The 21,586-nt window shown below is 38.2% G+C and overlaps 2 protein-coding genes across 3 annotated transcripts; both read right to left on the bottom strand.

Moving 5' to 3' along the window:
• Nucleotides 1-857: 857 nt before the first annotated feature.
• Nucleotides 858-10,586, bottom strand: elmod1 (ELMO/CED-12 domain containing 1). Of its 2 annotated transcripts, XM_054626469.1 has the most exons (11): nt 10,570-10,586; nt 7,084-7,229; nt 6,708-6,736; nt 6,474-6,571; nt 6,159-6,288; nt 4,864-4,997; nt 4,555-4,617; nt 4,078-4,098; nt 2,695-2,745; nt 1,946-2,079; nt 858-1,033 (listed from the first exon to the last, which is right to left on the bottom strand). In XM_054626469.1, the coding sequence occupies exons 1-11, from the start codon at nt 10,584-10,586 to the stop codon at nt 858-860; spliced, it is 999 nt and encodes a 332-aa protein (XP_054482444.1). The 2 variants fall into 2 exon arrangements, with proteins under 2 accessions (XP_054482444.1, XP_054482443.1); XM_054626468.1 differs by lacking the exon at nt 4,078-4,098 and having other exon boundaries at nt 4,549-4,617.
• A 1,641-nt stretch (nt 10,587-12,227) lies between these two features.
• LOC129113742 (solute carrier family 35 member F2-like) lies at nt 12,228-20,747 on the bottom strand. Its single transcript, XM_054626204.1, has 9 exons — nt 20,589-20,747; nt 19,923-20,029; nt 19,023-19,195; nt 18,159-18,286; nt 16,784-16,943; nt 15,527-15,683; nt 14,519-14,571; nt 14,276-14,430; nt 12,228-13,164 (listed from the first exon to the last, which is right to left on the bottom strand). Exons 2-9 carry the CDS (start codon nt 20,009-20,011, stop codon nt 12,943-12,945), a joined length of 1,137 nt encoding a protein of 378 aa, XP_054482179.1. The 5' UTR covers nt 20,012-20,029; nt 20,589-20,747; the 3' UTR covers nt 12,228-12,942.
• Nucleotides 20,748-21,586: the final 839 nt, after the last annotated feature.

Genomic DNA, 21,586 nt, shown 5'->3' with positions numbered 1-21,586 from the left:
ACAATAAACAAACTGCTGCTGTGATTGTAAGTTCTCCACATTCAATATTTTGGCAAGGAGAAGTCTTAGGTGTTTATGTCACATTGACATAAAAAGTACAGTACAATCTATATATAGATAGATAATGCAGAAAAAGCTAAGAGATAAACTGGCCCTTTATTGTTAAATAGCTTTTGATTGAATCAGCGCCAGCGACATTAATTTAAACTTACGATATATTTATATATCTCTTTATTTGAATACAAAATATTGGCTTCCACACATTTAACTTTGTGTCTATAAGCCTGACCAGCTATTTGCCAAAATGCTGAACTGATGAGCACGACGTTGCAATCTCAAACAGGGTTTTTTGATTTTTTTTGGCTGAGGAAGTAAATTTGGTCTGTTATGAGAATAAGCACAGGGTCCATAACTGAGGTGTAATGGCTGTGATACAATCGTCATGACTAATTAAAGCAATAATGATGAGTCGTGTGGTGCAGCCTCCTCATGCACAGCTACAATCGCTATGGTCATCTCTGATGCTGGTGGTGTAACGCTGCAGTGAGGGCGTAGAGGCAGTGTGTGTGTGTACATCTATGTGTGCGTGTGTGTGTGTGTGTGTGTGTGCAGCGGCTGAGTGAGCTTTTGGCAGTGACGCAACATGACGTTAGCTCGGACGAGGGGGGCTGATTAGAGAGGGAACAGAGTCTCCCCAGATGTGTCCAGCTGTTGGAGGAACCATCTATGTGAGGGTAAAGGGTTTTCAGATTTTTTTTTAAGTTGGCCTATTGGACTTCTAGGGGATTCTGGGATCTAGGGTTCAGTGGGGCAGTGGGGGGGGGGGGGGTGGAGGGTCATAGGTCAGGGGTGAGGGTTTAGAGGTTGACCAGGTGGAGGTCGGAGGCGGAGAAGTGGGGGCACAGGGCCATGTCCGGGTTCTTCAGCTGTTTCAGGATCCTCCGGTGGAACTTGGAGCGGACCCGGTTGAACTCCATGATGTCGCTGGGATCCTCCTCGATCCAGAAACGGTGAAATTCCTGCATCAGGTAACCTGCCGCGAAGAAAAGGGAAAATAAAATTCATCCTTTATGTTCTTTGAAGTGACTATAATCAAAACAATATGAATACTTGCATGTGGAAAGTGTTTCTTATAGTGACGTTGAAGTGAAGTTTGTCTCACTATGGAGCTTCATAGCATCTTTCAAATCTTTGTTTTGGTTTTCAGACCCACAATTTTACTGTTTTGTTTTTACTATTTTCATCTGACAAAGATAGAACTACAAACTTTTTCAAAAAATAGCAAACTTTTCAAAAAAACTAAAGAGAAAGAAAGTTTTTGTCACTAAAATGCATTTTCAAAGTTTACTTAGGCCCAGCAGTTTTAAATATTCAAACTGTAAAACATTTATTAAAAATGTATTCATATGATTAGTTAATGCGAGAGACATTTTCGGCCATAAATGACACAGCCAGCCAGAGCCACAACACAGCCTGTCTTCACATCTGTTTGTGGACCTAAATGGACCCCCTTAGGACAATTATGCTTTTTCGTAAGAAACTGGATTTAAGCCGGACATTGTCTCTCCTCTTCTTGGAATATGAGCACGGCAACTAGAAGAGGCCTGTTTAGGTCTGTGTGTGTTGGGTTCGAGCGTGTTCATGTGTGTTCAATGTTTTCAAAATTGCTATTCCCATTTAAGTCAAAAACAATGTGTTTTAAGTGATATTTCTTATTCAAGATAATAGTTATATAGACATTTTGGAGTCAATTTCAGCTTTTAAACTTTTGTCATCCAGCAAACTAATTTTTTTTTTGTTAAAATGTCCTATGTGCTTCATGCTAAAATCTTACCAGCGTGCCCAGAACCGGATGGTTTTTGAAGAAACATATAATGAACAAACCAAACAAAAAGTTAGTGTAATCTTAATTGAATAGCTGAGTTTGCAGGAAAGCTGAACTCACAGAAGGTCTGCTGGACGTGCTGCAGGCTCGGCATCTCTGGGGCCACGTTGTACAGGTGGGTCTTCAGAGCTCCACTCACCAGCAGAGAGTAGGCCAGGTCTGTGATGTTGATGCCCACAATGGCAAAAGAGTATCTGGATGGAGGAGATAAAAATGTAGATGTTAGTTTGTAGAAATTTTGAGTTTGTCAGAGGGTTTCAATAGGGGAGTGTGAGTGGTGTGTTTTTTAACAGACTATATCTGACATCTATAAGAACATCATAGATATGGACGAATAAAAAGTAAAAATACAGGGTTTATTTTGATCCCAGTAGCCCCTTATTCGTTCAAGTCATCAAGTTCAGTCATCATTTTCCTCCCTACCTTCACCTAAAGGCAAAGTTCACATGGTTCAAATGTGTGGGGACGTGGCATCAATCACCAACTATCCCTTCAGTGCGCACACTGCCACAGTAAAATGACTGTTCACAGCTTGCTGCTCTGCTGGAGTGTCCTCACAAAGGATATTGTGTGTTTTTAGAGTCAGACCTTGGGGGTTTTTATCAGAGCTGAGGCAGACTGCAGGCAGAAGGCAGCGCAGGAGGACACACAGCAGTAAAACACTTCTATACACACTCACGTGGCCACATCACATAGAACTGCTCTGTATTGAGGCCATAACACGCACAGCTCCAGCAGCAGTAGCCCAGTTTTGCCTCCTCCACACACACTCGTGCACGCAATCACACAGCACATGTTTAGACACTTACCCGATAGCTTTGTCAAGGTTCTTCTGTTCCCATTCAGGCTTGTTTATCTCACTGTGAAGGACACGCACATGCATCATGTTCTGTTCACATGAGAAAAAACCTTGAGTGCACCACAGAACCTTCTGATAAATCTTTAAGTTAACATGTTAATGACCGTAAACTGATGCATTTCTTATGGAAAGACTATTTTGATTCAAACAGATTGTTCAAATGTATAAAAATATAAACTCATACATGTCACTTGCTTGCTTTTAATGGTTTTAAAATATTTGTAATGGCCTTTTTTGTCTGTATAACATAAGGTCAATATTTAATATCAGTTACAGTTAAGAAATGTCCCAAAATAGTTGAGTCAAAGTTGAGCCCCAGAGGTTTTAATCTGGATAAAAAAATATTAGATCTGAAATGAGTTTAAGCTAATTCATAAGACTCTAAACTGCATTAAGTATTAAATCTGTTTCAAAATAATAAACACACAGAAACCAATTATCAATAAAAGGTATGTCTTCTAAAAAGTGTATGAACTATGACTTTTCCATTTACTAAAACCATTATCAATATTGCTATTTTTTCTCTTATTAATTCAAATGTGTTAATGATACATTTTCACAGCATCTGTCAGTGTGATGAAGCACAAATAACATACATGTAAATGGTGCTTGGTGCAGCTTTAAATGCGTGAAACATCAGCCCAAAAGAGAAAGCTATGAATGCAGAGAAAAGAATGAAAGTGAAATCAAGTACCTCGGTTTTCTGTGTGTGCTCCTACAACAGTGCATTTGAGAGTCAGAGAGCGAGGCATGGGCATAAAGGTGGAGGTGGAGGTGGAGGTGGAGGAGAAAAAGAATAAGGATCTTCATTTGTGAAATGAGACGGCTCACTGAGATGCCGATGACAAACAATACAAGCAGCAGCAGCAGCAGCAGCAGCAGCAGTCAGTAAAAAGAAGACGCAGTGAATGACATCAAGCTGTAAGAATGAATATAATCAAGCAGAATGTGGTGAAGGCAGAGTTATAGATGACTGAGCGCAGTTTAAATTTGAAGGGATGCACCGCATGTCGGGTAGAAAGATTATGAAGCTGCATTTATTGATGTTTTGGCCGCATAGGAGAAGATAACAGGCCTGATAAAGACAAATTAGTGATAATAATCTATGGGTTTGTCACTATGAGCAACCAAAGTCATTACACATGTAGTCACAGCTTTATTATTGGTTGTTATAGACGCCGGTGATCAGCGTTGATTAATAGGGATGTGAGCGGTATAATTGCCATGATTTTATGGATGAATGAATGTATCTTTGTATCTTGAGCTCTTCTGTTGTAAGGTTAGTTTTAGATGTACATAGTTTCTACGAACCATCTGTCATAAATAGATGTACATTTTACCAGTGTCTTTACATCTTGATTTTTTATGTACAGGATTTTTTTATGTATTTAAACACATTTATGTCTATACAATAGAATTTATTTAATGATTTGTCATTTTAAATGTAACATGTTTTCCAGTCTATATTCATCTTTTGACATTTTTTGATTGCACTGAAAATGTTATTGCAAAAAGCATGCTCTGTAAAAGTAAGATTTTCTTTTTTTTTTTTTTAATATGCAGCACTTTGAGCTACATAGTCTTAATGACATGTGCTATACAAATAAAGATTATTATTACTATTATTATAATTACATCGGCTAAAAACTCACATTTCCTCAATTTTACAGTGCTGATCTGGAGTCACTTATCTCCTCAGAACACTACAGTCGACCAGAGAGACTTTCTACCCAAACACTCGGTGTATTCCTTTAACTTTAGTATGCTTCGGGTAGAAGTTGAGAAAAATGGAGGGCTGCCATACTTGTGCTTTGGTTGCAGTGAGTCGTGGAGCATCTGCAGAGCGGTGGCTTTATCATGTTCTGCGAAATACCTGCAGAGAAACAAGAGAAGATTCCACAGAAAGGAATTAAAGAAACGCTTCATTTGTGTACATGTACATTATTAAATATGTATTGTTAAGTACAGTTCCTAGATAGCTATTGTCTCACTGCAGATTTTTTTTTATCAATAATTTTCAGTTCTCCCAAAATAACTTCTCTATGTAAAAGTCCAAATATGAATATGTCTTCTATCCCGGTAGAGTGTTGTCTTTGGAGTGCAGGCAGAGTGAGCTCACAGCAGGTTGTGCAGACCCAGCAGGCCCATGCCTCTGAAATCAGTCTTGGGATCGCTGCCTTGGAAACCGATTTCACACCACTGTTTAGAGATGCGACCGGTGAGAGGGCTGTCAGGACGCAGCTCCTTCCACAGCTGCAACACACACACACACAAAGACACACACACACGCACACACCTTAGTACAATTAGATTATTTCCTCCCTTGACATGAAATTACATTTGTTTATTATGAACGGGGCTGCACATTACCATAATCAAGCAATGCTAACATTATACCTTATGAGCTTTCCGTGTATGGGAACATTTAAACACTGACTTAAAGGAGTAGTTAGACAATTTTTGGAAACACAGATGTTTGTTTTCTTGCCAGGATTGGAAAGAAAACAAACACGTATATTCTCCCACTGGGTTCTCTCATTAGGAAGCATGCCATCGCCTTCTATTGTTTTGCAGATGATACCCAGCTTTACTTCCCACAGACTTCCGTCTTTTTCGCAGCCTCTATTCGACTGTTTCCAGGACTTCAAAGACTGTGTGTCTCTAAACCTCATAATGCTAAACAAATTTCGCCCCACCCCTGAATCCACTGGCTGTCATCCTTTGTGAAAACATCTGCAAAAAATCCTTTTGAAGCCACATTTAAGTTTGAGAAATAGATCAACTCTGAGATGGGAGGAAGCTTTTTCCAACTGCGTTTCTTAGTGAAAGTATAACTCCTTTTTATCATTTCAAGATTATGGAAAAGGAGTCCATGCTCATATTACGACTCGCCTCGAGTTCTGTAATTCCTTGTACAAGGGAGTCAGTTTATGTGCAGAACGCTGCTGCGAGGTTCTTTAATGGTTCCTGTAATCATGAGCATATCTTTCCCGTACTTGCCTCCCTCCACTGGCACACTGTCAGTTTCAGAGTTCAGTTTCAGATGTTCCACTTTCTGCTCAGTTGAACCTGCTTTAATCTGCCTATGTTTGTAAAGCCCTATGGTCTGCTCATGTTGTTTTGTATGTGCAATATAAATACATTTGATTTGATTTCATAAACAGCTGATAAACATGGATTAACAGTTGAAAAAGTTTGATAAAAGTAATGAATGAATGATTGAAATAATGGCAAGTGTCCATCCTGTCAAGGGTCGTGATTGCTGTAGCTCATTCCAGCATGCATTGAGTGAGAGGCAGAATGGAGCATGGACAGGTCACCAGTCAACCACAGGAGGTGCAATATAAATAAATATGATTATTCCTATTGTAATGATTATTTTTACACTTCAAATAGCCACAGAGAGCTGCGTACCTTCATCAGCATCTCCTCGTGCTCGGGGTTCTCACAGTCGTAAGGCTCCCTACGCAGCTTCTCCACCTCCGCCACCAGACTCCTGTAGCCCACAATTTGCAGCAAGCTGGCCTGAAGAGAGATGCCCAACCTGGGGGACAAAGGGGGGAAAGCAAAGGGCTGTTTGTAGGAGAGAATTTAAATCTATTCACGTACAAGCAGAGTGTTTTATTAACAGCTAGTCTGAGGATTCAACATGTTCACACTAATTTACCACCACACCCTAACATAGGCGATATAGTCACAGAGATGTGTTGGTGTAATGCAGTGTCTCACTGTGGGTTGGTGTCGGGGTTAATCTTCTTCAGCGCCATGATGTCGTCAATGGTTTTCTCCACTTTATCAGGATGCACGCTGAGGGCAGACTGCAGCAGCTAGAGAGGACAAAAGCAGAAAAGAACAGAAAGATTGCAGAGACGAGGAGGAGGAAGTGTGAATAGATGTAAACAGCTTGAAGCCCGGAAATTGAGCATATTCATACTGCATATTGACAGATTTAGAGACCCGTACCTCATTCTTGGAGTACCTCAGAGACGATTCTGGAAGGAGATGGTTGCAAAGTGTAAGACAACTGCATACACTAGCATTATTATTATGATTATCTTGATTATTAGTAGTAGTAGTAGTACTTTGACCAAAAAAAGGTAACTATATTTTGAATATCGTTCATGAAGGTTTAATTTGCAAAAACAGCAATCCAGGGAATATCAGTCAAAACTGGTGATGGTAAAGAAAATTGTTAAAAATGGCTTTTATCTGTTTTTTGCAAATTAACTTTTCAAATATGTTTTTAGATATGACATTAAAATATTGATGTCATCAATCAGTGTAAAACCGTTTAATACATAAATTAACTTAATAAATGTCAGGCAGTGTGTGGGCCTACCAATCTTGTGTGTCCTGCGAGCTCCATGCTTGTTGTTGTAGCAGATTCGCTGCAGCTCACAGCGCCCAGTAAACTTCCTGGCGACAAACTTGAGGCCCCTCCACAGACACTTACAGTAGAGGAACACGAAGAACTGGGTCACCACTCTGTAGAGGAGAAGACGGGAGGAACCTTAAAGGTTAAACCATCGAGTATTTCACAGAGATGGATTGTTTAGCAGATATGTTTTACACATTTACTATCCTGTTACTCATCTTAGATTTATCTTTGTTACCCCTGGAGGTCCCGACCAGCAGGTAGGCAACCAAACCTTTTTGTAGGGAAACTAATACTGCAGTGTTTTGTACATTTAAAACATTAAAATTAATAGAAAACACCTCATAATTTGAAGAAACATAAAAAGTATTATTTTGTAGTTCTTTTAATTTCATCTAATAAATTGCTACTTATCTTAATCTTATTTGTATTTCATTGCACTTAACATCTGTTGGTCTCATGTCTTTTGTGAAGCACTTTGCTACTGTAGTAATATGTAATCTTATATATGTATAAACTGCTGGAGAGCTCCTAATAAGTTTAAATCCATAATACCATGATAGTAGCATGCTATTTGTTTTTCATATTGAGTTAACACTAAGAAATTATCCATGCATTTTAAAGCTGAAACGATTAGCAAATTATTAGAAAGAAAATAAATAGGCAACTATATTGATGATTGATTAATCGCAATTTTTTGAACATTTAATGTTTCCAGTTTCTCAAATTAGTGGATTTTTTCATTTATTTTGGTTAGCAGATTGAATATTTTTTGTCACCTTGTGTGCTGGGATGGTGTAAACTATATTAATCGCCAGATGAACTGATAATGAGAAATTGCTAGTCATAGCTCTAATATATTGCTTCTCAAACTTGCTCTAATTGTAATTTCTTGCAAAAAAAAGTACGTCATAGTGTCTTACAACTCTGTAGTTCAGTAAATTGGGGGATTTATAGTAAAATGCTAAATAACGACACGTCAAATGGGCTAAATAAGAGGGAAGAGGAGGAGCAGGGATGAAAGCTGTGTGGCAGTTCTAGACTTGCAGCAGATGAAAGTGAGCTATTTTTACAGGTGACGCTGAGAATGAAATGTGTGTCTTGGGAAATTCATAACGACCAATTAAGACACTGTGGAGGCTAAATGCTTTCCATGCTTTGCCTTCACTCTGCGGTGAACCTTAGGTAAGAAGAAAGGAGGGGACGTATGTCTTGTTATTGTCATGTAAAACTTTCTACCATCTGATTTCATGATCCTGATTGTTTTTCCCATCTTTTATCAGGGCTGAAATTGGCACAGAAGCTGAGGAAAATCCATCAGCAGAACCTACAGACCTCACTCTGTGAGCCACACGCGTGGGGGCTCACTTCCCTCTTTGTTTGGTTTTGTGGAATCGAGTTTACAACCTTTTCAGGCAGAAATAAATCCTCCTGATGCTGACGGATCACAGCATAACATCAGCTGCCATGTCAACATAAAAAGAAGGTAGATATACAGCGCTGAAGGATTAATTCCTTCTGTTGGTTGTGGGGATGAGACCGGCATGTTAAACAGCTCATATGGACACTCAGTCATTTTCTTAGCCTTCAAGGAAGCGAGCAGCAAGAACGGTGGACGGTTTAGGATTGACACAAAGAAAATGTGACAATGAACATCATCGTAAAGGGACACTTCATCAAAAAGCTGTTTTTACGGAAGAGAAAACGCGGTGATTTGATGTAAACAAAAATGACTCCATCCAAATCAAGGGTTACTTTGTTACGTCTATTGTGGGAGCATTTCTGTTAACGACGGGGTGGCCTCATTAATTTTAAGTTAGTCCCAGTGAGCTCTGATAAACCTTCACATGCTTGCGGTCTTAACTGGCACCTGGGGAGTGAGTTAGCGGAAATACAAGTGGGCATTTGAGAACTCGCAAATACCGCAAGTGTGGGTACTGGGACAGACCTCTAATGTCTTCTGTGGGACTTCTGTGGGAAAGTGTTAGTTTGGGCCTGAAGATTAACACATTAAAACAGAAAACCTGCGTTAGAAACATGAAAAGTGGAGTTTTAAAGACATGGACGTCCACCAGAAAGTCTGTAACGTAAAGATGCTGTTTCTGTGACCTAGTTTGACCCAAACGTCAGGATGCCTCCATCTTCTTTTGTTTATTTAATCAGTCTTTGGCAAGTTGCAACACTAAATCACTGGAGCAACCTTTTAAATCCGCCCCGATCCTCTGATCAGCCAAAACGATTAAAAGCTGGACTGTGAATCATTTTTACATCAGTAATATATTACCACATTCGTTTAAGCACATTAGTATAATTACCGTAAACAAACTGTGAAAGACATCAGTAAAACACATTTGGCAGCCTCAGCTGGACTCCGCTGTTCTGTTCATTAAAGGTAATTGAAGCTAAATATCTTTGAGACCAAAGCAAAAGGAGTATAACGTTTTATTATCTTAAGTAGGAGGGGAAGGACACGATGGGATTTATGGGAAATACGGTCTGAAAATATAAACACGAGTGTAAGAAAACATCCTTTTATCTGTTTAGTTATTATTTGTCTGTGGTGACTAAACAATAGCATAAATGATTTTACAATATGTGGATGACCTAAAATCAATACACAAGAAGCAGTTGATAGTGTTTGTGTCACAACAGTCAACATTAAACATGGAGAAGTAGAGATGAGTTTGTATGCACCACATAACTTTCAAATGTTAATACTTCTCTGTTTTCCAAAGCCTTAAATTAAATCAAATTAGGGATTATTATTCATATCATGCACCGCACTGTCGCAGCGCTGAAGCTTTTGTTATCCAGTCTCATCTGTTTTATATCTTCTAATCTATTCAACCCTTTTACAGTTGATTTGTATATTTATTTTTATATTGCTTTGTGTTTATTGTATAGCTATTTAGAATACTGCCTTTTTTATGTATCATGTACAGCTACACAAATAATTTGCCTTTAAGAAGAAAACACCTTAACATATCAGTAATGTAAATTATGCAAATCTATGAACAAATATGAATTCACTGTGGATTAGAAGACTCGTGTCACGAGAAGTTTGTATAACCAATAACAAGGGTCATTAATAAAGATATTGCCTATATGTTTAACATTTGATCAAGATATATACATAGACACAGCAATACACATAAAGCAACAGATCTATTAATAGAGACACCACTTGGTTTAACATGTGCTCCATAATTAAGAGGCCTCCTCCACCAACTACCCACTCAAACCAGTTTACAGCTCCTCAGCCACTTACTGGCCACACACCATCATAATCGATGGAGCTTGACTGGGAGAACTGGGAACATGTTTGGTATTACAAACAAGTCATTACAGTGGATGGAGGATAAACATAGGAGGAAGAGGAAGGAGGAAGGGGGGTTGAATGAATTCCTTTAAGGTAAATTAAAATGTGAATGAAGCTCTGCATCATTTTACCTCAGAAAATGCTTCATCTTGGCCGCAAGTCACACTGCTTCCTTTCCTCAGAGCTGATTCGGTTGATTGATCACCTGGAGACAGAAAAACACACAAGAGGAGATGACGGTATAGTTTGTGTTTGAATGCCCCAGGATGAGGCCGACAGACGCGGGGAGATCAGGCCCGGAGCTCCGGAGCTGTCCGCGGTGCTGAAGGCTGAACGCGGGTCTGATCTGCGGATGGTTTTCTGTCTTTACCTCGGTGCCTCCCGGTTTATCTTCAATGTATTCAATCGGTGCAATGAAACAAAGACACACACGAGTATATCTATTGTGTTTATTCCACCCTTCAGAGAGTCATAATCCAGTAAAAACCAGCTGATTACCGACCCAGAGCACAAACACTGTGGGTAATCCGTGTGCCACAGACGGTGCCAAGCAATATAACACAAGCAATAGAATACATTCAATAAAAGACAAGTGTTTTCCACTTACCGTTTTTTTTTTTTTTTTTTTACAAATAATAGTAGTAATAGGAGGAGAAATAAAGAGACGGTGCTGCGGCGTTTGGTGCTCTTCACTGGGCTACAGTCGTCTGCTTTCCCTCCATGATGACAGTCACTGAGTGGAGGAGGATCAGCTCTAAAAGCTACAGCACAGCAATGCAGTGCACAACACCATCAGTCACCAATCAATGTATACATCATTTTGTTCCCCCCCCACCCACTTTCTTCACATACATAGCTGGATTATACTCTGTAAGGATCTTAAATGACAAAATATTTTCTTTTGCATTATTATTGCACCCTTTTGAGGGTATTTTGCTTTTAAACTAGACTTAAAATGAAAAACTTAAAAAGAGGTCCCTGCTCAACACCATTTAAAAACGTATTGATGTTGCTGAGAGCTGTGACCTTAAGGATAGATTGCTATAAGCAGTCTACAGGGGCGACTTGGCCCTTAAAAATCTTACTGTTTAAAAATAAAAATGCAATAACCTTTTTTGCCACTTGGGGGCAGTGTAACAAGCTGTAATGTCTACATTTCCAGTGCTTTTTTTTTTTTTTTTTTTTGACTGGTTGTTGATCTTTGGAATGGAGAAATGTCTAGGTGAAACTAAATTGTAAGAAGAATGCAATATGGAGTAAATACCACACCTTAGCAAAGCGACATGAGTCCTACTTACCTTCAATAGTTATCATCGTGACTGGCGAAACCTAGTTCTAAGCGGGAACCGGTTCTAACTTAATAAGAAACCCGAGCATTGATAAGGTTCAGAGTTAACGTTTCTGCTATCGAACATTAAAAAGTTAAGGACTGAGATCTCCCCGGAAAATATCAGCGTTGCAAACTTCTCTCTCTCTCTCTGTCTCTCTGTCTTTGCACAAGGGGCGAAATCACGCTTTACCCTGACACACACACCGAGTCTGTGCGAGCGTAAGACACTAACAAAAATGTTGGGGCAAAAAACCCTTAGGAAAACAAATTTACAAAGAAATATGTATACCTTTAACATTATTAGCCATTTAATATGTTGTGAAAGGTAAAGAGAGCACATCTCCTGTAAAAACACAAAATCTGTGTATACATTCTGAATTGTGGCCAAAAACATACGATGTGACCTTTGACCTCCAAAATCAGTTCATCCTTGAGTCCAAAAGGACGTTTGCTCTAAATTTGAAAAACATCTCTCAAGGCGTTCCTGAGATATTGTGACGTGCAGACGGTAAGACAAAGTTTAGGCAAGAAGACATAAAACAAACACACATTATTTGTAACTTACTTACATAGAACAACCAATCAGACACATTTAAAGTGTAAAGTCATTCGAAAATGAAGACGACCCAGGTTAATATAAAAATCTGTTTAATAGTAAAAAAGTGAAACCTCTGCACGTCAACATGCTCTAAACAAGGTAAAGACAGCCTTGGAATATACAGTATGTTTAGTAGACTAACAGATGGAAGTTGTAACGGCACCATAGGCAACAAAAAAAACAACTTTGTGATTGTTTTCAAATTCAAAATGATATATTTTGTTGAGGTTGATGTATTTTGTAAAATATAACACATACAGTTTTGTTTTTTTTAAAAAGGAGAAAGAATGTAACACATTAGTTTTAGCACAATAAATAACAGAGCAGTGCTTGGGTTTGACACATCGACTTTCAGTACACATGGAGTCTTGATCCCAGTTAATAAAGATACTTTTTTTTTTTTTTTTTAAATGACATACAATAAATAGGAATGAAAAATGTGTCGATGCAAACTCTTAACCACCATGATGGATGAGATTTTTGACCTTTCTGTCTAAGTGCAACAAAACGTGTTCTCGTGTAGGAAGCGACCTATAATGGAGGAACAAACTTTTCCCAACTTTCTTCTGTCTTCAGTCAGAGTGCAGACACAGCAGCCGGTGACTCAGTTCTCGGAGCGTCTCTGCCTGCGGACAGTAAATTGTCCGAGGAGCTCTCAGCCGTGACGTCGGCGAACACCTCGGCGGGGTCGTTCTCACTGGAGCCGGACTCCGGCAGAGCAGAGTACGTGGGAACGGCGTTGAACATGATGAAACCCACAGTGATGACGACAAACGAGATGATGTACAGCATTGAAAACTGAGGATTAGACACGAGATAGACATGTTAATGTTTTGTCCGAGGTTCATCTTTACTGCAACACTTTAACCAGCCGAACTGTGTGCTGGTTGCTTAAATGGTTGAGAGTGTAATATATATTTAGGATGCGCTGCGTAGGGTCAATTGAATGCATTACACCTTAGTACTGTATACGTCACAGTATATTTAATTATTTTACGACATTTTTTCCCCATTATAACCTGTATTTATATTGTATTTTAGCTGAAGTACAAGTTTATGTCTTAGATTCTAATTAGTTTTAATTTAATTTCATTGCTATCGACTGCTTCACTTTAATTGCTGTATATACAGTACCAGTCAAAAGTTACTTACTTACTTATTTAAAATACTTGTTTGTTTTTTCTATTATGTACCTTGTTTGCACTATATCTATGCTGCTGTAATCCTGTACATTTCCCCGCTGCAGAATTTATAAAGGATTATCTTATGTTTTAGTATGAATAAGTAAAAAGTATCATATATATATATATATATATATATATATATATATATATATATATATATATATATATATATACAGTACCAGTCAAAAGTTTGGACACTTTCTCATTCAATGGTTTTTCTTTATTTTATTTTTTTTCTACATTGTAGATTAATATTGAAGACATCCAAACTATGAAGGAACACATATGGAATTATGTGGTAAACAAACAAATGCTCAACAAACCAGAATATGTTTTATATTTTAGATTCTTCAAAGTAGTTGAATGAGAAGGTGTGTCCAAACTTTTGACTGCTACTGTATGACACTTTACCATCAGTCGTGTATATTTTCGTGTTACTTTTTCCCACTCTAACAACTAGAGCAACTGGATTTATTGCTACGGTAACCTTTTAAATAATCTATATCACTTCCTGCTGCTAAAAATGAAGGTCAAGGAAAAGACCTGCTGTTGTGAGCCTAAAGCAGAGCTGCATTAACGCGTCTTCTCCAGGAATGATATAAAAAAGGCACAGGGTTTTAAAAACAGGTTTCAAGGCAGCAAAAAAGGCAATAAACCCCATTAAATGTGAATTAGTATCCTGACGACAGCATTATAGCACCAGCTGCTTCTCCGGTCACACTCACCGTGTAGTGGAAGAGGAAGATGCCACAGAAGAGGCTGAAGAGGTCGGCGGTGAGCAGAGAGAGGTTGACGGCGGTGGCGCTGGTCATCTTCACCACCACAGGCATGAAGCTGTACAGCGCGAACATACACAGGGCGTAGAGGGCAAACAGCATGGCTGCGGGACACAATGGACGGACTTTAATAAGAGACGGCCATCGCACGTTCAAACGCTCCAATTTAACCAGACGAGGAAGTTAACTTACAGATGCGAAAGTCCCATTTTATTGTGGCTACTGCACGAGTTTCCAGGACAGCTCTGTAACGACAAACAACGCAAAGTAAGCATGGTGAGAAAAACTTCATTTTCACACAGAAAGAAAAAAGAATTGTATACTTAAGTTACATGTGTATTTTTGTAGTATTGTGGTGTATTTGTCTCGTTCAGTTGACCTAAAAACACTCTCTGCTAGAAGTCAAAAGTATTACATATCAGGTTTTGATGCTACAAAACGAGAGGTTAAGATTGTGAAAATTATTGATTCATTAATATGGAAACTTTTAAGAATCATGCCGACACATATATTCAACCCTATAGGATTCTTTAAAGTTAGTACAATGACAAGCACTAAGAATAACTATATATAAATAACAAATCTTCTTGCTGATGGTCTCGTGTACTTATGTAGGTCATAAAGAGGAATCGGTATTAAATTGAAACTGTTTCATAACCAGTTAAAAGTTCCTCTTAGTAGCTTTTTGTTAGTAATCTCTTTGGCCGTCACCTTGTTCCTCGACAAGAACAAAATGTAACAGTGCTCGTCCAAGTCATCATATGACATTCACATCATTATGCAGCCACCATGTTGCACTTTGTGAGCAGACAGTGTCTATGAAAATATGTTTTTACATTGTAACACTGCTGAAAAACACTCATGTCCTGCATGGTCATACGTTTGTTTCATTTTGATTAGTAATTCTCTCCTGAAGCATTAGAAAATGATTTAAGGGATTTAAAAAAAGGCATATGGGTTGCATCATGCCAAAAAACCAAATAGGCTTTCCTTAATTAAAAGCATCCATAAGGAAGGTGTTATCTGGAGGTCGCAAGCAAAATTCAGAGACAAGCTCAAATTCACATCCATAGTTGGAGCATTAACTCCATGTTTAACACTTCTGTAAATCAGCTAACTACACCTCTGCCAGACATGAGGCTGCAGGGGTCTATTTTTGTGACACATCAGAATATATGAGGGATTTAAACAATAACCCACAGCTGTATGCCGCTGATGACGGTCCCAAAGAGGCCCATCATGCCCAGGAACTCGATCCGGCTCAGGTTCTTCACTGTGTACTCTTGGCCCACATTGGACACAGCGTAGAGGACAGCACTGAGCAGGACCAGACCATCCCCCAGCACCACATCACTGGCTGCACAGAGAAAGAGAGAGTTATACTATAATTAGACATTGTACAGGCTAATAATATTAATATATAAACCATGGAGCAAGAGGTAAAAAGCATATGGCGCTCATTTCAATCAGTTATGATGCAAAGATGCTTTTCTGCTCGCTCCGTTAGCTCGTATGTCGTGCATGCGCCGGGGTTTTACGTGCGTGGGTTGAGGTTTAATTAAAGCAAAATGAGCAGCGAGAGGAGGAATCTGGTGGGAAGAAGGAGACAACGAGAGGTTCCGACTCACTCGCCACTGATCATAAAAGTAACTCAGCCAGTTTCATTGATTTATACCAGTGGAAGAAGGAGTACGAAGATATTTAACTTAAGTAAAAGTACTAATACCACAATTTAAAAACCAGTCTGTTATAATTAAAAGTCTTGCATTCAAAATCTTACCTAAAGAGAAGTACATAAGTAATTGTATTTTTTGTTTATTATTTATATCTTTCCCTAAATGTATTTTATCATTTCTTTTGGTGTTTTGTTTCATTTTTTTTTTCTGTGAAGTGATGGCCAACAATAAAAACATATCGCACAGATTAGACTTAATTAAATCTCTAAGTTCAGTAAATTCAGTGATAACAAGACTAAGCACTTTTTTGTTTTTGTTTTTGTTTTTAACTTTTAAAGCTGGATAACGGGGCATCTTAAAAAGTCCTCTTAGGTTTTTTTTTAGGCTCTGACTTCACTTTTTTCATCCAATCATCTCACATCTGGAGCAAAAGGCCAGTCAGCCAATCACAGCTCTTTCTAGCTGCTAGAAAAGCCAAATAAATAGTTTTTAACCTTTTAGGTGGAAGATAATACATTGAAAATAAATAATAAATCCTATTTGAGCAGAGATCTTGGATTGGTAACATCTTGAGATTAAGTTTTAAACGACAGAATTCTTGACATCTAACTCAGTAATCTGGTATTGATGAACCTTCACAGGCATTTTGGTCATTTTGTGTAATAAGGTTCACATGATAACGCACCTTTCTATATTTTCACAAGATATTGTTCAACAAAACGGTGATAAAGTTTTGCATTAAGATTCAGTACTTTACAGATATGAATGATTTTGTCCTTACTGGATCCCTGGTGTCTTCCAGCCAGGATGTCGGCTCCCACCATGGCCCCCACCCCCAACAAGCACACCCCCACGGCCACAAAGTGGACCAGCCTGTAGCGAGTCTTCAGCAAGAACCAGGAAAGTACCATCAGTACTGGGATCACAAAGCAGTCCAGCAGCTGAAAACACACAGAAAAGGCACAATGACTTTCTGGCATCACGTATATAGAAATATTGATAGAGCACAGGAAGATAAGATAAGCTTTGGAGGTCACATTACCGATCAAAATACTTCATGTACGAGATATTTATGGCGAAAGCAGACAGACATTCACAATTCAACAATAACAAAGTTGGAATTGGATCTCTATCTACACAATAAATTCAAACTTTCATCATCGTAACATCATGATAAAACCCTGTGGGCTACTCAATAATAAAACTACTCGACAATAGAACAGGTTAATCCTTGTTTTTATAGTCCATAGGAAGGAGACACTGTTCAATGTATGGTATTAATGATTCCTCCTGATTTTACAATGCCTTTGTATTTCTATTCTTTATGTCTCAAGGCATGCTCAATATTTTTCAGATCTTTTTCTTATGAGTCTTTGGGGTTCACAATGTATTGTTTTAAACTGATTGCAGCTGTGTGCAGCGCTATTGCTAAAACAAAATGTCCCCTCAGAGAAAATAAAGTATATATTATCTTATTTTACTAATACCTGTAATACGTCAGCAACTATGTGACTTAATAGTTCACTATTTTAAAAGACAAAATTCCTAATCATCAGCTTCTCCATTGTGAGAAGTTGTTGCTGTCATTTTGTCCTTCATGATAATGAACTTAATATCTTTGGGTTAAAAAACATTTTTAACTATTTTTGTGGAATTTATTAGAAAAACAAACCTGCATAATAATCAAGAATGAAAATGTTTTGGCACCAACTAATACGCGTCTGTCACACTGAATACCAATTCTCTACAATTTCAATTTTAAAATCAAACATCAAACTAGGGCTGCAACTAAGAATCGCTTCAAATGCTAATAATCTATTTGATTAATCTGCAAAAATTATGAAAATTGCAGTGTCCCACATTTTTGTCTGTTCGACCTACAGTCAAAAAACCCAAAATAGTTAGTTAACTATCATAGAAGACAAAATAACAGCAAATCACATCAGAGGAAGTCAAAAGTAGTTTGACTTAAAAAACTACTACATTTTGAAATCTTAAAAAAGGTTTATTTTAGTAAATATAGTGACATTGATTTCAAACATATACAAAATAAATAACAGACTTCAGCAGGCGACTGTCCTGTTTATATTTACTCATATGTTCACACAACCAGCACACTGAACTGAGGGAGGAGGTACTGACTGTTTTTCTCTTACCTGTATACTTGTCAGGGTGGTGAACTGGTAGGCCTTCACAACTGCATAGTTTGCCTGGACATCTGCCAGACCCATCACCAAATACTTCCACCACTTGGTTTTTAAAATGTGCAAGATGTTCCTGTCACCTGTAGAAACCGAGACGGTTTACTTCAGAGTAGGAATGGTGTAAGTATTTTCCGAAAGCTACTTTTGAACACAATTTTTCACACATTATTGTCGTTTTTGTTGAGAAAATGCCCAAACTGTCTGTTTCCATGCGTTCACATACAAATAGACTAAATGTTGAGGCATAACAACATGAAACAGTTCCAGCCTGGTCTTGCATATTTGTTCAGTGATTGTTATAGGCCAAAAGGGAAGACTTTGTAGCAGCTTGTACATTAAATTGTGCTTAAACGTGGGACCATTTTTTTCTTATTTTATAATAAATTAGCTCACAATTTTAAGATGCTATAATCTATTATTTTATACTAACAGTGTGTACAGTATGTGAAAGGGGTCACGCTTAGTCTTGATTCACTTGCACCTTTAAATCAGTGTATTTTCCAGGTGCTGCAGTCAGCTGTTTGGTGCAGAAATAGCTCTAAAATCACCCTATGCACGATCTGCTTAGCAGCAAAAAGCAGAGAGACACAGTTAGCGACTATCTGGTGAACATAGTGGAGCAATTAGCAGCTATAGAGCCAGGTAGCTTTTCCTCAGGAGTTGGTTTAAATAAGTACCTCCAAATGAAAGTTACTGTTTCTCTGCATCATTCTTGTTGCTGCTGCCCCCAAGTGGCCAGAAAATAATTTACTGCAGGTTTAAAAAGATGCAACTGAGCTGCAAAAAGAGAACAATTACGAGTCCAGATGTGCTGACCTTTGCGGGCGCAGAGGATGGTCGTGTAGACGAGGAGCAGCATGGCGTAGTTGAGGAAGCTCTGCAGCATGGGCGTCTCCACCTTGGCAATGGCCAGGTACTGACAGCTCACCGCTGTCCCACAGATCAGCAGGGACAAGACCTGCCCCATTAAGATGGTCTTCAGCAGACGCCTGGAGGGTCAGGGGGAGAACATCATGTGTCAACTACATCGCAAAACGCAACCTAACACAACAAACCCACCTGTCTGACGAAGGACGGCGCTGCAGGGGAATAAAGGGGGCTGAGTCACTTTACAAATAAATGAACACTTATGAGTCAGAAGTGTGCCTTTACTGCACCTGTAACCACACCCAAAAGTGTACCAACACACCTTGAGTACATTTTCTACATCACTGCAACTAGAGGACAACTTTAAACCACTAGAGGTCAGTATAATAAAAAGATTTATGGGGTGTTAAGGGGCGACACTACAGGTGCATAGGGTAAAACATTTTGGTAATAGAAACTTCGCCAGTTGATTATTTACAATAAGATAATTCATTTTGTCTTAGTGTAGTTAAGTTGATCTGAAATGGTGTGTTTAAATACGCAAATCATGCATTAACTTATTAAATACAGTACAAGTCAAAGGTTTGGACACACATTCTATATTTTATTTTTTTCTACATTGTAGATTAATATTGAAGACATCCAAACTATGAAGGAACACATATGGAATTATGTGGTAAACAAACAAATGCTCAACAAACCAGAATATGTTTTATATTTTAGATTCTTCAAAGTAGTTGAATGAGAAGGTGCGTCCACACTTTTGACTGGTACTGTATGTGCTTTGACTATTGTGACAAATCACAATGTTACTGAAATACCAATAATAATGTAAAAATAAGTACTCACCATGTGAAGACGTCCCTCAAGTTGTAACTGTACAAACCGCAGGTAAACCTCCATTTCCCACACAGTCTCTCCTCTGCATGCCCTTCCATGTCTCTGTGAGCTTAAACCTAGGAGTGAAGAACATATGAGGGATTCAGATCTTGGGGGATTTGTGTCATAAAGGCTCACTGTCTTCATCAGACTAATGTCACCCCAAGGAGAGCATTTACCAAATCTCCACAGGAATGCAATGTGGCTCATGTGACTGATGAGGCTCAAAATGTGGTTCCCACCAAAATCATGCTGCAGGATTAATAAAAAGAAAAAAAAAAAAACTTGCATTGCACTTTAAGATTATCCAATTTGCAGGATTGGTTTACTGCAGAGGAGGTGGAGCTATTAGTGAACAGATAAGCACATGTTGGGATATACTTACCTACCATAAGCCATAATTATGACATCTGATGTAAGACGAATTTTATTATAGCCTTTTAAGATTTGAAATATGGCTTTAATTATGTTAAAACAGGCATTACACAGTGTCTATAACCCATAGCAATGTGAAACAGTCACTTTTTAAATGCAGTCTGGTGTCATTCATTGGGCTTCCTGGAACTACAAATAGCTCAATATATAAGAACTACAGGCTCTATTCTGATGGAGTAAAGACAGAAGAGGTGTACATACGTTTTCAGTTTCCTCCTCAATCATGATAGGTGTGGGTAAACTCTCCAGCTGATATGCATTTCCATGCTTCTCACAACCAGAAGACCATCCACGTTTATTCCCTCACCAGAAGTCAACCTAACCTCGTGTTGTCTAGCCCCGCCTCCTGCGCTCTGATTGGTCAACATAAAGACCTAAATGACGTCTGCATTGCTAAGTCAAACTTGGCCTGGTGCTGAGGAGAATCAACAGTGGTATATATGCATGTATATATATATATATATATATATATATATATATATATATTATTATATAAAGTATCAGTATATGTACAGTACCAGTCACACCTTCTCATTCAACTACTTTGAAGAATCTAAAATATAAAACATATTCTGGTTTGTTGAGCATTTGTTTGTTTACCACATAATTCCATATGTGTTCCTTCATAGTTTGGATGTCTTCAATATTAATCTACAATGTAGAAAAGAATAAAAATAAAGAAAAACCATTGAATGAGAATGTGTGTCCAAACTTTTGACTGGTACTGTATATACAGCAATTAAAGTGAAGCAGTCGATAGCAATGAAAAACTAATTAGAATCTAAGACATAAACTTGTACTTCAGCTAAAATACAATATAAATACAGGTTATAATGGGGAAAAAATGTCGTAAAATAATTAAATATACTGTGACGTATACAGTACTAAGGTGTAATGCATTCAATTGACCCTACGCAGCGCATCCTAAATATATATTACACTCTCAACCATTTAAGCAACCAGCACAAAGTTCGGCTGGTTAAAGTGTTGCAGTAAAGATGAACCTCGGACAAAACATATAAATAAAGAAAAACCATTGAATGAGAAGGTGTAAACTTTTGACTGGTACTGTATATATATATATATTGATACTTTTTATTATTCATAAAAACATAAGATAAGATAAAATAAGATAATCCTTTATAAATCCCGCAGTGGGGAAATGTACAGGATTACAGCAGCATAGATATAGTGCAAAC

Source organism: Anoplopoma fimbria, chromosome 24 (assembly GCF_027596085.1).
Source record: "Anoplopoma fimbria isolate UVic2021 breed Golden Eagle Sablefish chromosome 24, Afim_UVic_2022, whole genome shotgun sequence".
NCBI lineage: Eukaryota > Metazoa > Chordata > Actinopteri > Perciformes > Anoplopomatidae > Anoplopoma > Anoplopoma fimbria.
This window is presented reverse-complemented; position numbering and strand designations above follow the sequence as displayed.